Raw genomic sequence first — 17,820 nt, forward strand, 5'->3', positions numbered from 1 at the left:
TGAGTTCTTGCAGGAGTCAGGGTGAGAGCTCAAGGTAGCCTGGTCTATCAACTGGGTCCCAGCAAGAAGTAAATGTCTCAATTACCATATGGTCTCTCTGATATGAGGAATTTGATAGGCAGGGCAGGGGGTCGGGGGGGGGGGGAATGAAACAAGTTGGGACCAGGGAGGGAGACAAACCAATAAGAGACTCTTAATCTCAGGAAACAAACTGAGGGTCAGTGGGGTGTGGGGGAAGGGAGAGGGTGGCTAGGTGATGGACACTGGGGAGCGTATGTGCTGTGGTGAGTGTTGTGAACTGTGTAAGACTGATGATTCACAGACCTGTGCTCCGGAAGCAAATAATACATTATATGTTTAAAAAAGAAAAAGAAGTAGCTGTCTCCCTCAAACTGGGAGTTGATGAGAGCTGGACAAAGGGTCTATGTACAGATGTGGGCAGGGATAAGGGAACAAACTAGGGCTGGCAGTGCAGGACTACAACAGGAGGAAGCCACTTTCCTTCTCAGGATTGCATAGGTAAGGAGGGGGGAAGGCATTGCTAGGACCCCCGGCAGCTGGGGTCTTGGTTAGAGGAACAGCCATTGCCAACTCCTGCCCACCTGTTAAGGCGTAGGGCCATTGGTGAATAAATACCCACCTCCCCCTCCTTCACCATCTGATCCCCAGCCAATGCCTCCCATTGCAAGACCCAACCAGAAGCCAGAGGCACGGAAACTCAGGTGACGCAGTCCGTGGAGATTAGAGTCCATGGAGATTAGTCTCCTAGTGCCCAGAGGCACAAAGATTTGTAGGAGAATGTCTGGTACACCTGTGCTAGGATAGACATGAAGACAGAAGTAGGGAGATCGAGAGTTGCTAAGAAGTTAAAACTGAAAGGTCTTACACATGGACTGGACACATGGCAGGTGCCAGAGTGACCTTTTATTGGCACTAGGGAGAGAGTGGGATGCTAGAGAGAAGGCCCAGTGTCTGAATATAGACATGTTGGTGTGTGTTCCCTTTCCCCACTAAGGAGTTATGTGACCTGGGACAAATCACATTGGCTCCCTGAGCTTGCTTTGCTTGTCTGTGATAGGGGGTTCTAATACATTGCTCCTAGGGTCATGGTAAGCCCTGGATAAGCGAACAATGAAGCAAATCATTTATAACCTGTGGCATGCATGCAATAAAACCACAGCATTCCTTTATTATTGTTAGAACTAGAAGGAATCATGGAAATATTGTCTCCTCTTATCCCCCCCGCCCACTTTGCAGGTGAGGAAACTGAGGCTCAGGGAGTTAAAGTGACTCATGCAAGGTAACCATTCTTACAAGGCAGGGACAGGATCTGAGGACCCTAGGCTTCATGCACTTTCCATACCATTGTCTTTCATTGGGAATGAAGTGGGAATTCAGTCAGGCATAAATCATTCCATCTCCGTGACCAGCGCTATGTCCTGGTTTTGGTTGGGGCATGGGCTGCTTTTATTCCCTCTTTCATTTGAAAAAAAGCCCTCTGCCACCTTCACAAATGATCTGAAAAGAACCAGACAAAAGACGACGAGGCCACAAGGCTGGAGTGAACTTCCACACTCAGTTCTATCTCTCTCTTAGCTGTGAGAACTGTGGACCAGCAAATGCCAGTGCAGACGCCGTGCTCAGAGTCACCGCGGGGGACAACTCCTCAGTGGCCATGTTCAACTGGGACTTAGAGGACACCTCTCTGGGGAAGGTGAGGACACTGGCAGCCACTCCTGCTTTGGCTGACTGTCAGACCCTGTGTCACATGCCCAGGACTGAGCTGGGGGTGGGAGGACGGGGTGGTGGTGTTCCCCAGAGGAAAACCAGGGCATTGGTCAGAAGGGAGAATAGACACAAGGGAACAGAAGCAATGGGGAAACATCACAGCAGATGCTGCGGGGCCCCCAGCCCAGTCCCTCTGCCCAGGCTGACACACCCATCCCAGCTGCTGTGGAGGGACTGCTGGCTGGTAACCAATGGAGGCGGGGGTCTAATGGCCCAGCCCCCTGCCTCTGAGTAAGAGAACTTCTGTGGTACAGCTCACGCTCCCTGTGGGATCAGGCTGAGGCTGGCTGGACACTTCCTGAAACCACTTCTCTGCCCTCCTCTGCTTCCCTCTCCGCTCTGGTTTTCCCAAGAGCCTCCCTCAGTAAATGACCTGCCCATGAATCCCAGTCTGGGGGTGTCCTTCAAGGGAACCTGATCTCAGACAAACACCTATACCGGGCTGGAAATTGGGTATTTGGGCTGACTTGGGGAAGCGGGTGGTGTCTTTGCTCGAAGGCCCCTGGGGTGAGAAGCCACTGCCCTGCTGAGTCTGGGAGCCTGGCTGAAGCCTCAGGGGCTCTGGGTGCTGCTCTCTTTCAGGCTGAGCCTCTCCCGGCTGCCTGCAGATTCCGGGGATTTTGGCTGAGTGCTTTAACTCTCCCTCAGAGCAACACCTCCACACTGCGGCGGAACAGCTCCTTCTTGCAGACCTGGGGCCAGGCCACCCGGATCGGAGCCACAGGTGTGCAGGCCCCCGCTCAGTCTCTTGTCATGGGTCCTGTCTGCCACAGAAAGTGAACTGAGACAAACCCAGAAGCCCTGAAATGTGGGACTTCGGTGCGGGGTCAGGGGCCAGACGCAGGCTCTGGTGTTCATCCCATTGTCACCACTTTCTAGCTGGGAGGCGAGGCACTTAAACTCTCTGCACCTCCGTTTTCTGCCTCTGAATTGCATTATGCAGGGTGGAGGAGACAGATTGTTCTGGGGTGGTGCAGTCCGCTTGTCCTGCCAGAAGATTCTCACTTTAAACAAGCCCAGTGCGGTAGGAAATGTAGATTCTCAAAACAACAAATGATGGGTGATTATTCTTTTTGGGATGGAATCATTTGACTCAGTTTTTCTCAAAGTGGCCCACAGACCTCCCACATTGGAACAACCTGAGGTACTAGTTCAAAATGAACACTCTGAGGTGTGCCCCGAACCTTTCGGATTAGGTCTACACTAATCATTTTTTTAAAGATTTTTTTATTTGTTTGACAGAGAGAGAGACACATGGAGAGAGGGAACACAAGCAGGGCGTAGTCAGAGAGGGAGAAGCAGGCTTCCCGCTGAGCAGGGAGCCTGATGTGGGTATGCAAGGCTCGAGGATCATGGCACAAGCCAAAGGCGGATGCTTAATGACTGAGCCACCCAAGTGTCCCTACACTAATCATTTTTATTGGTTAAAATTCTCTTTATGCCCAGATCTTCCAGATATATACTCTTTTTGAAATACCAGTGATGTAGGATGCTGGTGCAGGTGAAGGCCTGGAAAAAGCAAGGCTTTGGGCAGGATCAGCCTGTTTCTAGATTCTGGGCATGGCCCTTCTGAGCTCAGTGACCTTGAGCAAGTCATTTTGTTTCCCAAAGACTTCCTCCTCACCAAAGCTGTGAGAAAGCTACTAATATTAGCCATTTTTGGGTGCCTGGATGGCTCGGTCGTTAAGAGTCTGCCTTCGGCTAAGGTCATGATCCCAGGATCCTGGGATCGAACCTCACATCCGGATCCCTGCTCAGCAGGAAGCCTGCTTCTCCCTCTCCCACTTCCCTTGCTTATATTTCTTCCCTTGCTATGTCTCTCTCTGTCAAATAAATACATAAAATCTTTAAATATATATATATATATAAACAGGACTGATATATATATATATATCAGCCCTGTTTTACAGATGAAGGACTGACTCTCAAAATGTGAGGCCCCAGGATACCCTGCATCAGGGAGAGCTGTGAGATGTGTAGATTTCTGGGCCTCAGCCCAGAACCTCCGGAGAGGTCTGAGGCTCAGGGTCCGGACACAGGCCTGGGACTCTGCATGCTTAACAAGCTCCCAGGGCAATCCTGAAGCCTGGTGGTCTGTGTGACCCACAGAACCCCTCAAGCACCCTCCGTCTTCACTCCCTAGCAGTAACCGGGCATGCCCATGGAGAGGACACCCATGTGATCAGCTCTCTGCCTCCCACTGCGGTGCCCACGTGCACCATCACCCCGGAGGAGGGTACCATTCTGACGAGCTTCACCATCTTCTGCAATACATCCTCGGCCCTGGGCCCCCTGGAGTACTGCTTCTGCCTGGAGTCAGGTACCAGCCCAGGGCTCTTGCTCTCCCTTCAGCTGCTAGGCTCCACTTCTCCTAGAACAGGGAGCTGCAAAAAGCATGTTCCATGTGTGAGGGAGGTTTGTAGAATAAAGAAGCCCCCACACCTTAACCCCAGCCCCAGGCACACTGACCCAGCCACACGCCTGCAGGGAGGGGATGCTATTTTCAAGGTCTCCTCCTCCCCTCTTCCTCTTCCTCCTCCTTTTTGTAATTTGGTTTGTTACCTTTAATTTTTTTTTAAGCCTGTAAAGAGGGAAACATTTTTTGAAATTTTTTATGGATTCCAGTAAGCTTATTCCAAAGTCCTAGCAGCATATGATTACCTAGGGAGGCCAGTGGATCAGTATAGGTGGCTGTCTTCTCTCTGGAAGCATGGAGTCCCTGAGTGCCTGCCATGCCTTCATGAGCTGTGGGTTTTGTGTCCTTGTCATCAGGCTCTACTTTGGTGGGTTTCCAGTCTCCCTGGGGCCTGGGAATGGCTCCCTAACTGTTCAGTTTCCATTCACCAGGTTCCTGTCTACACTGCGGCCCTGAGCCTGCCCTCCCGTCAGTTTATTTGCCACTTGGGAAAGTAAACAATGACTTCATGCTGACAGTGGTCATTTCTGTCTCCAGTCTCGCAGGGGACAAAGAGCAGGCCCACGCAGTGGTGAAGGTGGGTGGTGGCAGCCTTTTGTTTCTTCACTGAGAAAACTTGTTGACCCAACTTAACCTCACCAAGTTGGTGACCGGATTGAAGAGAGCCAAGGGCATGACCAGATGAGCCACTGATTCATTCCTTCCTTCAGCTAGTATTTTCAGAGCACCTGCTATGTACCAGGCCCACAGCTGTGAACAAAACAGATGTGGTCTCTACCTTTGCAGATCCTACATCTCAGTGGCCAGAACAGGGGTAGGGCCTGGAGGAGATAGGCCAGTGCCATCAGAGTCTAGAGGAACGAGGACCCGAATCAGCCATAAGGGGTACTGCTACTGCCCCTTGGAACAATGTGTTACTTAAACTATAGCCCCTGGAGGATTTTACTAGTTACCAAGCACATTTAGATATGGCCTTAAGAAAAACATAATACTGGCAACAGGTCTTTGGGGAGAAGGACGATATACGACCGTGAAGCTGGGCAGCTGGGGATGCCTGGCTCACTCAGGGCGGAAGGCCACCCCTTCACAGAAGCCGGGCACCCAGAAACGCCCGGGCCCGCCCAGGGCGGAACGCCGCCTGCTTCAGGGAAGCCAACACCTGGGAACGCGGGGTCAGCTCAGGGTGGAACGAAATACTGCCTGCTGCCCTTTTCCGTTATCGCTCCTTTCTCTTCCCAGAAGCGCCCGTTGTTAGTTAGATGAGTCCTTTGAATGTGCTTGATTAACTATAAACTTTATCCTCCTCCTTGCTTGTCCACGAGACATGTGACTAATGTTTGACCTTCATCGGTTCTTCTGTTGGCTACTGTTTCTATCTAATAAAAGTGAGACTCTGGAGTTGCTCGTGGCAGCCGTCTTTTCGACCGTTGTCCCCTGCTCCCAGTCTCTTGCAGCTGACTTGTTTGTGCCTAATTCTTCTCCTGTTCGCCGACCGGAAGCGGCAGGGTACAAGGCTGAGGCTGGATAAAATCAGGGTAAATTTGAAGGGTGAGGGGCCAGGTGGAACAGGAAGGGATTGGGGGGCACGATGAGGTGCGTGGCGAGGGTAGAGCAGTGACTTGCCCAAGGCTTGCTTTCAGGGGCTGTTGGCTGCCTGCCTCCGGTGGGCCCAGCTGCCCTCAGCCTCAGGAGAGACTCCGCACCAGGTACAAAGCCTTCCAGCCTTGCTCTGGTTTGCCTTGAGGTGCCAGGTTTTGGAACAAGAATTGAAGTCTTCTGTGCACTGAGTGTGCTTCTGGTTTCCCTGTTAGGTGGGAGTTGGAGACACCCATGTTGAGAATGTGGCATTCCAGGCTGCAGTGCTGGAGAACATCACCGCCACTCTGCAAAGCGAGCGGGACCCTGAGCGGCTCTTCCAGCTGGCCAGAGCCGTGTCATCCGTGCTAGACCAGGAGTGCCAGGGGCAGGGCTGCAGGCGGCTGCTGAACATGGACATCAGACAGAAGGTGCTCAAGATGGGCCTCTTTCATGCTGTCCACTGGGCCCTGGGGTCTGTACACAGCCATTCAGGGTGAGGAGTGGAATTCACAGAGCTGGGAAGCCTCAGTATCTGCTGAGTTGATGCCTGTTGACATCAGCTCCCTCTCTGGTCCTTTCTCAGTAAGTAACCTAAAATGATGGAAACCTGCTTGCCTTGCTCTGCCTCATGGAGTCAAAGGCTTCTATGGCAGGGGAGAATTTAAGAGTATTGCTCCATGCTTTCCTGTCAAAGACGACAAATCCGAGGCTAGAGGAGAAATGTGGCCTGGCCTCACCCATATAGTTAATGGTCTGGAGTTAGACCCTGAAGGTCATCTCACCTCTGCCACTTGCCATCTGTAATGTCACGGGCTGGTGAATGAACTTCTCTAAGCCTTAATTTCCCTATCTGGAAAATGGGGATAATAAATAGTATTTTTCCTCATAAGGTTAGGTCAAGCCATTTGAAATTACTGACACTCAACCAGTTTTAATCCACAGAGTGGCCATCTCATGTGTTACAAGCTGACAGGACAAACAGCTATTGCAGAGCAGATGATGACTTCCACTCCTGGTGTCTGCTGTGTGAATATGTGTGGGTGCAAGTGTACACACGTGCACACACACACACACACACACACAGCATCACATATACCTGCTGGGCATGGAGAAGAAAAGAAAGACTTCTCTGGTCCCCTGAAGGGTTAGCATGAAAGTACTTAGCATGGTGCAGGACATGTGGGAAGTACTTAATACAAAGAAGTGGTGGCTGTCATAGTAATTTTTAGAGATAAATAACTGACATTTACTGAGCACCTACTATATCCCGCCAGCCCCAAGAGCTTCAGGGGTATATAATTCTCACTAAAACCCTACAAGGTAAATGGTGAGATCCCCATCTATGTTACAGAAGAGGAAACAGGGCAAGAGAATTTTAGAAGTCTGCCCAGGCCAACATTTCTAAGAGGGTGGTGAAGATGAGGTTCCGACCCAGATTGGCTCTTCCCCTGTCCACCTCCTGCCCTCCTACACCTCTCACGCCTACCCTTGTTTTACATTAGCCCCTCTGTACACCCCCCCCCACATTCCTGGTTCTCAGTCTGGGTTGCATTCACTCTGAACACTACCTACGGCAGACTTCCATTTGGATGTCCTGCAGTCCCTGAGCCCACGGATCATGCAGCCTGACCCAAGGTCTCCTCATGAAATACTGGGGTCCTGGCAGGAGGCAGGTATAAAATTCTAATGGAAGGACTAAGAAGAATTTAAGAAGGGCTCTGTTGATAAAAACTGGAGTTCAGCCTGAAGTGACCAGAATCTGGAGGGGGCAACTGCATGGTAGGCGTTCCCTGGTGGAAGCAATGGCTTCTGAAGAATGAGGCAGTTGACCCACCAGTGGCCCAGGCACCAGGAGAATAGCGTCTAGCTCTCTCTCTTCCTGCCCTCTCATCTCCCACTGAATGAGCGCATTGGCCAGAGAGGCAGGAGCCAGTAGCATCTCCACGGAAGCTGCCTCCAGGACAGTGATGAAGGAGGGAAGGAAGAACTGCAGAGGCAAACACAGTTTCTCCTACCAGAACATTCTGACCAGAGTCCCCTCATATACTGGCCTATTCTCTCCTCCATCCAAGCCAGAGCCTGTTTGCACCCTGAGCTAACAGCAGACACACCCAAACTCTGCAGATGCCAGGAAGGGCGGTCAGACAGGTAGGCTGAGTGAGCTGTGAGGAGCAGGCCGGGAGCGGGGGACGGTTCACTCAGATCTGTGCTGTGCTAAATGGTTGCCACTCGCCACATCTAGGAACTTACATCTGAATTAAACATTAAACATTAAACTGAAATAAAGTTTAAAATTCAGTTCTCCAGCTGCACTGGTCCACTCACATGTGGTGAGTGGGCAGTGCAGAGATAGGACCCTTTCATCGCTGGGGAAAGTCCTCCCTGGCAGTGCTGAAATTATATTCTTAGTTTTTCTCTGTGGCTGCCAAGGGCAACCCCCAGCCAGCCCCTCTTAGGACTCTGTGGCTTAGAAAGCACGGTCCCCAGAAGCCTCTATACTCCTCTCATTTTCAAAGCCAGCAGCTCAGCATCTTCAGACCCTTCCCCCATTCCCTCCTCTCTCCACTGCCTCCTCCCTCCCCTCCCCCAACTTACCCTCCTCACTTTCTTTCCCTTCCTCCTCCAGCCTCTTCACCTCTGCCTCCATTCACACATCTTCTCGGACTCTGATCATCCTACCTCCCTCTTACAAAGACCCCTGTGGTTACATTGGTCTCACCTGGTTCATCCAGATCCACTCCCATCTCAGAACCCTTAACTTAATTATAAGTTCCAAAACAGGGGCACTTAGCTAGCTCAGGAGGAGGAGGATGCGACTCTTGATCTCAGGGTCATGAGTTCAAGCCCTACGTTTCAGGGTAGAGAGTACATAAAAAACAAAACAAAACAAAACAGAAAACTCCAAAACAATTTGATAAAGTGTCTTTTGCCCTATGAGGTGACATACTGGTGTGTTTCAGGGATTAGGATGTGGACATCTTTGGGAGGGCATTACTCTGCACACCACACATCCTACAAAGCAAACAGAGGTCTTTTGGCTTTGGAGAAGCTTTTGGAAAACCCCAGATGAGCCTGGTCCTTTGCCCTGACTCCAGATCTTTCTGAAATGGTTTCATCAAGCCACTGGAATTACATTTCCTCTCCCCAACTTCCCTCTGCATCAAGGTCAGAGAGCATGTGCTGGGGTCACTGTCTGCGGTCACTGCCACCCTGGGGGACATACAGAGGATACAAAGCTTGGCCCAGGTGCTAAGAGAGGTGACCCACCCCACTGAGGAGCTCACGCCCAAGGCCCAGGTAAGTGAGGCCCATCTGCTGTCTCAGGCCAAGTCATGCAACACACTCCTCCTCAGCGGGTAAATGACAACTCATCCCAGGTCGAAGGTCCCTCAATCACAGGGTCAGCGAGGCTTCCACCTTCTTGTTTCTAAGGGTCCTGCATGGGTGGTGCCAAGGGAGGGATGATGTCCTCCTGCAGCCCCTGTATCTTATTCTGGACGTCATAGCCTGTGTACTCATACGCCCCACTCCCTCACCTGCCAGTGGCACCTCAAGGGAGTAGCTGACTTTAATCACTGAGTGACATTTAAGTGTGTGCCCAGATGCTGCTGCTAACCTGCCCATGTTCCCCGTTTCATACGTACCCATGTTCCCCAGTACATATCAGACTGATGTCCAGCTGCCAGGTCCTGCCTTTCTTTCTTCTACGACCCTGACTCACCAGTCACTCTGCCAGCCCACATCTTAAATTCGTGGCTCAGGCTCAGCTTCTTGGGAGGACTCAAATTAAATCACCATGCTCCCAGTGTTCTTGTAGCTAAAGGTTAAAAAAAAGCCCTAAGTCAGTAATAGGGGAGACCTTACCCTGGCTCTGTTTCACCTACTGTCAGGAGGTTGTTCCTCTCAGATTCTCCATCCTGAGGCCAGCAAGGCTGACCTTTATTTCTGGGGCCATGATGCTGTTAACGACACACTTGCCACTGACACACCCATTTGCTCATCCATCCATTCCACGTGCATACATCTATTCAGTGCCTGTGTACACCCATTCCTCCACCCTTCCATTTACTTGTCCGTGCATGAATTTACTCATTTGCTCAACAAATGCTTCCTGAATGCCTAGTATATACCAGGTACCGGGCACAAACTGTGCATCAAGAATTCAGCAAGTATATGCTGAGTGCTGTGAAGTGTGTAAGCCTGACAATTCACAGACCTGTACCCCTGGGGCAAATAATACATTATATGTTAATAAAAATAATTAATAAAAAAAAGTTTTAAAAAGTCACATTATAAAAAAGAATGCCTGGGGGTGCCTGGGTGCCTCCATGGGTTAAAGCCTCTGCTTCTGGGTCAGGTCATGATCCCAGGGTCCTGGGATCGAGCCCCACATTGGGCTCTCTGCTCCACGGGGAGCATGCTTCCTCCTCTCTCTCTGTCTGCCTCTCTGCCTGCTTGTGATCTCTGTCTGTCAAATAAATAAATAAAATCTTAAAAAAAAAAAAAGGAATGCCTGTAAAGCAGATCCCAATGAAAATATTTCTTCTAGTTTAAAAAAAAAAAAACTCAGCAAGTAATGCAGACATAGTCTCTGCCCTCATGGCACTTTCAGGGTACTGGGGCAGCAAGACTTTACAGTTTCACAAATACAGACAGAATTACAAAACTGGAATAAGTGTCCTGTCCAGCCATCCTTCCATCTATCCATCTACCACCCCCCCATCCACCCACCCAACCATCCATCCATCCATCCTTCCACCCATCTCCTCAGTTAGTGAATGTTTACTGCTACGAGCTAGGCATTGTGCAGGACACTCTGGAAAGCCTCCGAGATGGACGAGGCTACTCTCCTGAAGGAACTTAGCACATTGTAGGGAAGGAGAACCTGACCTCAAGTCAGTGAAACAGGCAGCCTGTGCAATGGGCCCAGATTTCCCCTCGTTTGTCTCCCCACCTTGCTCCCCTCTCTTGCAGCCCTTGTCCTCTGAATGGTGCAGGGGATGGTCTATCAAGCAGGGGCTCATGCTGCCTTTTCTTCTCCTTTGGGTGAACCCAGCGGGAGGCCATCTGGGCTCTGCAGCATGCCAGTGAAGCCCTGTTGGCAGTGAGTTCCAAGGTCCAGCCTGAAGACCAGAGGCGCCAGGCGGCCACCAACGACCTGTTTCAGGCTGTGGGTAGTGTGCTGGAAGCCTCCCTGAGGGAGGGACCAGAAGAGCCTGCAGAGGCCAAGGGCAGCCAGGTAGGTGTCTCAGCCCAGAGGCGGACAACATGCCCACATGCTACCCAGTTACCATATGCCCAGCTCACACCAGCCTTTCTAGATGGATCTTTCTCCTCATCTTGCACATAAAGAAACTGAGGCTCAGAGGTTAAAGTCCTCTCTGGGGAGCTGGAAGAAAATTTACAGAGACCAGAGCTTCTGGGAGGCAGAGCAAAGGCTCTGGAGTGAGGCAGCCTGACTTCTCATCCTGCCTCCATCGCTTTCAAGCCTTGAGACTTGGGCAGGGTACATAACTTCCCTCAGTCTCACCCCTTATCTGTAAACTGAGGCATTCCACCTCATCCCAGATAAGCTGCCAACTGGAGAGATCACATGCGTAGCCCACAGAGAATGTTTTTAGAAGAGAGGCAGCCCGTAGAGTGAGAACAGATGAGGCACAGTCTCGTGCAGCCCCAGCGCTCCTCACGGGGTGCAGGGGGGAGGGCCTCCTAGGACAGCATCATGATGGAGCAGGACAACTTTTTCTTGCTGCTCCGGAGTCCTTTAGCATGTGGGGAACACACACACACAGTCACACTCACACACTTAAACCCATGACTCACACATATCCACAGACACTAACACATTCACTCACACTCACATACCCTTACAAGCTTTCACTTATACACCCACACATGTCCTGAAGCACACAGTCTTGCACACACTCACAGAGATGCACGTTTATACTCATATCTTCACAATGGCCACACAGCCACACACACTCACACGAACAGACTCACATATGTGAGTCACATACAAAAGCACATACACTCATTTATATTCGAACACTTACATTCACACACCACCCTCAAATCCATATTCACATTCAGACACACAATCACACACTTAAAACACACAGATACTCACCTACACAAGATTCCTTATTTTCACAGGTCACCCTCAAACACACACATACTCACATTCACTCAATCACACACACACAATCTATGCGGACATCCAGCCCTTCTCAGACACTCATACCAGCCTTGGCTTTGGCAAGGCTGCAGCCTCATCTGGGGGTTTGGGTGTAGTGAGGAGCAGTCCAAGCCCGGGTGACCCTTGAAATAGCTCTGCCTGTGGTTTTCTATCTGTCACAAATAAGACCTGGGTTGTGGGTGGCTGTCAGGGCCAAAGAGAGCAGCACAGAGGCACACAGTGGGATAGCTCAGCACAGACTCCGGAGCCAGAGGCCTGGTTGCCTGTGAGTCCTGGAACTTGCCTTTATCAACATGTGACCTCCGCAAGTCACTTAACTTTTATGTGCCTTTGATTTCCCATCTGCCAAAAGGGTATAGTGATAGCACTCACCTCCCAGAGTTGTTCTGAGGATGAAAAGGGATTCATATTCCAAAAGGGTTTGGAACCTTCAGAAATGCTTATTTTTCACTCCCCACAGAGCCTGGCACTTAGTAAACAGCAGTGCTGTCTCTTCCTCTCTCCTCTGCCCTGTCCCTGTCTCTGCTGAAGGTCCCACACTAACATGGTGACAGTAAACAAAGGTGGCATACAGAGACAGATCTCCAGCAGTATCCCCTGCTTTCTTTTCCAGATGGCCTCCGTGCCCCAGCTGCTCAGAGTTGTGGAGCATGTGCAGGATGCCCTCCTTCTGGGGACACTGCCTGGGGGCCTCCCAATCACTCTGGCCAACCCCTCCATCTCCATATACACAAAGAGGTAACCAGCTGCACTGAGGTCCCCAAGAAAGCTTGTCCCCTGACCTGGCTCGGTCCACACCTACATCCCAAGACCTTGTGACGAGCAGAGCCCAGAAGACCAGCCTTGGAAGTGGGAGATGTGAGGGGAGCTGGAAGTGGGAGGGCTTTTCACTGAGAGAAGGTCTGGGTGTTTGCACAGCGTAGGAATGGAGCTGGTGAGTGCCAAGTCCCATCTTGGAGCCACCCACGAATCCTGAAAGATGGGTCATGTTGGAGCCATGCAGGGAGGGAGGCCGAATGAAGGGGGCCTGCCCACTTTTAACTACGTTCCCGGTACGCCTGGCCAAGCCCATTGTTCCACAGAGCTGTGGGGATTCAAGATGCTCTGGCCTTGGCAATCCTTTACGGAGTGCCTGTCTCTCACTATGCCCTCCAGAACCTGAGGATGTCCCCAGCCTGCATGCCTCCACCTGATAAGCAGGGGCAGGCACTCCTGGGACCCCTGCAGTGAGCATCCTTCTATGATTCCTTGTGCCAGGATTACCTTCTTGGGGGCCAGGGACAGTTTCCCAAAGCAGCATTCTGATCAGAGCTAGGGTCTGAGATAGGTCCCCAATCTAACCAGATGTACAACAGCAAAGGCCAGAGAAGATGGGTCTAGAAGCCCATGACATCAGAATCAAGTAGGTAGAGCAGATAAGCCTGGAGAAATGTCCACATCAAAGCTCATTTATTCATCCAACAAAGTATGTGCTGACCACCACTACACGCCAGGTGCTCTTCTGGGCATTGGGGGCGCAGCAGTAAACAAAGTTGGCTAACACCCTGTCCTCATAGAGCCTCCAACCCGGTGCTGGGGGCGTCAGCTGCCTCTCCCGTCGCTCCTACTGACGCAAACATGCAGAACCATTTAAGGGGACTGAAACAGAGCCACCCACTCTGATAGCAATGCCAGGGTTCCCTGCAGTGTAGGAGATTTTCCTCTGAAACTGGCTTTCTTCTCTCTCTCGGCACCTCTGTTCTCACCCTGTGGCCAGAATACAGCCCAGGAGTTGGCGAGGTTCCTCTGTGCACACCGCAGCTGCCAGCTCTGCAACCTTTATCCTGCCTGCTGCCTCCTACCTTGGCTCCATGGAGGACAGCCCAGAGCCTGTGGACATCAGGGTAACAACAGTAATAACCTCTTTGAGAGCAGCCCTCTACAGCTAATATGGCACTTTCACATGAGTTTGCTCAGTTTTGTTAACAACCCTGTCCGTTCCACAGTCTTACTATACCCATTTTGCAGATGAGGTTCAGTGACTCACCCAAGGCCACAAGCGAAGTGACAGAGCTGGGATGCAGATTCGGGCCTTCTGATACCCAAGTCCATTCTTCTTCCACTGCACTGTGGAATTTCTCCAGCAGCCTTGGTTCAATTAGTTACTGGAAATAAAGCTCCTCAGACTTCATTCCATAAGCAGGAAATGGTGCTCTTTTGCTCCCAAGTGAGGGCACATCTGACTGTGATCCTTGAGCCACAGAGAAGGCAGACAAGTGTCACTCTCCTAGGAAATCATTGCCTTTGCCAAGAAGAAAGGGTTGGAGAGCTTCATGGTCCATTGTCTGCACAGCTCTATAAGTCTGAGTGGGTCCTCAGCCCTGGAGGGCAGACACACACCAGGAAGGCCAGACACAGCTAACAGCAGTGTCCCTCACTCACCCCATTGGGTCACTTGTCTGTCCTATCTTAGGAAACCTTATCATTCACATAAGGACGCATTCACTTTCCAGCCCTTGGGGGCCTTGGCCAGCACTCCTTGTTCTTGGTTTCAGGTGATGAGTTTCCCAAAGAGCCCCTTCCTGGCCCAGAGTCCCTTTGATGTCAGTGGAACTGTTGGTGGCCTCTGCCTGACCAGCCCTAGTGGACATCTCATACCCATGAAGAATCTGTCGGAGAATATCGAGGTAGAAGTTGGGGGTGCTGTCAGAAGTCCATGTCACTTCTGTTTTCTTCTTCAACCTGGTTGGGACCAGAAGTTGATTAAAGAGGAGAATCATTAAGAATGGTCATTACTCTATGTGACACACTGTATTTTAATTTAAAACTATAAATGTATATCATTGTCAATCTTTGGTTTACGATCGAAACGTTTCTTTAAATCTGTTGATTGGAATTTTAATCATCTTCATTATATAAACCACCCTTAAAAGGCAGCCTCTAAAATGCCAGATTTTCTTTAAAATGAAGCAAAAACATAAAGCACACCATGGTGCGACAAGAGTTCAGATTCTTTTGAGATTTTAGTGAGTTTTTTTAATCTTCCAGTTTCCTCACCAATGACCACTAACAATGTTTAGGGATTCATCTTTCCTATGTCTTCTCAAAGCATTCGACTTAAGTTCTTATGCAAATAATTCTTTTCACACTACTAATCTGCCACTCTCTGTCACTCTGTGAAATGTATCTAAAATTGACCTTTACAAGCACAAGTACAATGGACATAAGTAGCTTTGGGATCAAACACAAGGGCTTGCTGGTGAGCGCACACCTTGGCTGGCAGGAGAGAGCTGCCATGGGCTGGGTTCTCTGGAAGCAGGTTCTGAGGAAGAGCTTGGGGTGCTAGATGTTTGCTAGAAACAGTAAACAACACTGGCTGTGAAGAGAGGGGAAAGACAGCAGGACTGGGCAGAAGAGGAGGTCAGATTGTAATCCAGACCTCACAAAGACCCGGTCAACCCAGAGGGGAGCGCTGTAGTAAGTATTAGCTATCAGGCCTGTATTAATCAGCCTTTTTATTTTTTTTTTTTTTGATATCTTAAAAATCTTGCTGCTAACAAAGAAACTGGCCCCTACCGTGGCCAGCCATCCTTTCAGATAGCAAAGGGCTTTGCCAGGGCACGCCTTTCATATGCAGACTAACCAATCCCAAATCCATACCCTCAACCAGCCCCTTTATCTGACTCTCACACACCAAGGCAACATTTCCCATCCTAAACCATCCTGAGGCCATGTTCCAAGTGACCAGAGACCATCCCTATAGTCCCAACACTGCCAAAATTATTCAAATGGGTTTACTCTGCCTTGCCTTGCCTTTCCCTCGGAGAACCCAATAACAGCCCTGACCTGAGCGTTCCCCTGGGCCTGCTCCTGCCCCCTAACCAGGTACTTCTCCTCTGGCCCTGCGTGGCATTGTGGTCTCCTCCTCTCAGGAAATGTAAGTAATAAATTCTTCTTCCAATGGCATTGGCCCCTCCATGTCGTCACTCAGACATCTCCATAAATTTAAATCCCACAGGTACAAATGAGAAAAGTGTCCCAAAGCAGGCCAGTATGTCAGGGCCTTGTACCTTCTTCTTGACCACTGGATACAGGTGGCCCCAGAGAGGGTGTGCCTCAGACAAGCAGGTCTCTGCTGCTGGGGCTGACCCTTAAGGAACCGCCACCTGGAGCCTGTCTGTTGACCACATTCCCTGTGACTATGTAGCAGGTCCTTCCTGGAAGGGGAAGCAGGGTCGACCATGCCCATGTCTAACACAGAAGACCACCAGGAGTAAACAGTGCACAGTAGGCATCAATCAGTCTATTTTAAAAAGGCAACACAGAGCATCAGTTAATCTGGAAAGCTAATTAAATAGAGAATGGTTAGGAGAACTTCTAATGTACGAGTAAAAGCAGAATAGTAACAACTGCTAATTTTTTAGTCTTACTGTGTATCTGGCACTTGGGTAAGTATTTTGTATGTGATATCATTTTTAATACCGTCAATGAGTGTATGTGTTCTATTCATGACAAGGAAACTGAGGCTCGCAGGGGCTTGTTAATTGGCCAGATGTCCCAGGGCCCACATAGGACAGAGCTGAGATCCCAACGGAGCTCTCTGCCTCTGGGGCCTGTGCTTCTAACATTTACTTGCTTGACACTGTCATCAACATGACCGCTAGTTCACAAAGTACCTTTGAGCAAACTGGAAGTCTTCCCTCTTTCTGTGCAGATGCAGCCCCAAGCCATGGTACATAGTTTGAGGAGCATGGGAGGTGAATAACAGCACCTCCAAGGATGTCCATATTCTCATCCCTGAGCCCATGGATTTACCACCTGACATGGCCAAAAGGACTTTGCAGGTGTGATTAAGGATCTTGAGATAGATGATCCTGGATGATCTAGGCAGGCCCAATGTCATCATGGGTGCTTACAAGAGACAGAAAGAGGGAGAGTTAACTACAGATGAGAAAAGGCTGATTTCATGACAAAAGCAAGAGGTGGGGTGATGTGAGGAGGAGCCATGAGCCAAAGGACATGGGCGCCTCCAGAGGCTGGAAAAGGCAAGGAAGGGATTCTTTCCTAGAACGTCCAGACAGCATAACCCTACCAACATCAGCCCTGTGAAACTGATTTTGGACTTCCAGCCTCCAGAACTATAAGATAGCAAATCGGTGGTGTTGTAAGCCACCGAGTTTGTGGTCATTACTTAAGCAGCCCCAGGAAACTGACAGAATGAGCACAGCACAGAGTGGATCTCAGTTCCCCAGGTGCTCGCCCTGCCCTGCTCTGTCCAGCAGCCCTGAAGCTCACTGGCATTCTCAGCCCCACACACCCCTGATTTGATAGTTTTTGATAACAGATCCTGCTGCCCAGGCTTTCGGAAGGACACGGTGAGCCAACTGTGTTAAACCTGACCAGTCCTGAAGCTTTGTGGGTGAACCTGACTTCAGATGGGGCAGCTTTGGGGATCCAGCTGCACTGGAGACCTGATATCCCACTCATACTCAGCCTGGGCTACGGCTACCACCCCAATGAGACCAGCTATGACGCCAGAGCTCAACTTCCGCCAGTGGCTACTGCAGGTATTCCAACAACTGGGCCAGCTTCTTGAGCTTCCTGGGGGATGGGAAGAGGGTGACCAACTTAAAAGGTGAGAATCAGAAACCGTAGAGAAAAAGAAAAACGATTTGTTACATTCAGTGCTGATATTTTTGGTGTTATTATTACTGCTACTTTTGTTGTCATTATGATTTTTTGGGCAACGTTAAGTGAGCACATACTACATGCCCTGAAGAAACTGACAAGCACTTATAGAACCAACCTCATAATCCTCATTACAATCCTTGGGATGGGCACTATGGACATTTCCTCTTGCCAG

The 17,820-nt window shown here is 50.2% G+C and overlaps 1 protein-coding gene across 1 annotated transcript in view; it reads left to right on the forward strand.

The window, feature by feature from the left end:
• The window catches only part of LOC308357906 (polycystin-1-like protein 2), a gene marked incomplete at its 5' end in the record, with an annotated part of 90,501 nt that overhangs the window by 32,172 nt on the left and 40,509 nt on the right, over positions 1-17,820 (forward strand). The window contains 11 exons of the mRNA XM_080827785.1: positions 1,597-1,714; positions 2,371-2,512; positions 3,932-4,108; positions 4,636-4,781; positions 6,016-6,210; positions 8,948-9,079; positions 10,839-11,021; positions 12,592-12,716; positions 13,735-13,861; positions 14,513-14,644; positions 17,302-17,524. Coding sequence (XP_080683911.1) covers positions 1,597-1,714; positions 2,371-2,512; positions 3,932-4,108; positions 4,636-4,781; positions 6,016-6,210; positions 8,948-9,079; positions 10,839-11,021; positions 12,592-12,716; positions 13,735-13,861; positions 14,513-14,644; positions 17,302-17,524 — 1,700 coding nt within the window. The remainder of the gene's footprint in view (positions 1-1,596; positions 1,715-2,370; positions 2,513-3,931; positions 4,109-4,635; positions 4,782-6,015; positions 6,211-8,947; positions 9,080-10,838; positions 11,022-12,591; positions 12,717-13,734; positions 13,862-14,512; positions 14,645-17,301; positions 17,525-17,820) is intronic.

The sequence above is a fragment of the Martes martes genome (assembly GCF_963455335.1).
Source record: "Martes martes genome assembly, chromosome: 17".
Classification (NCBI taxonomy): Eukaryota; Metazoa; Chordata; class Mammalia; order Carnivora; family Mustelidae; genus Martes; species Martes martes.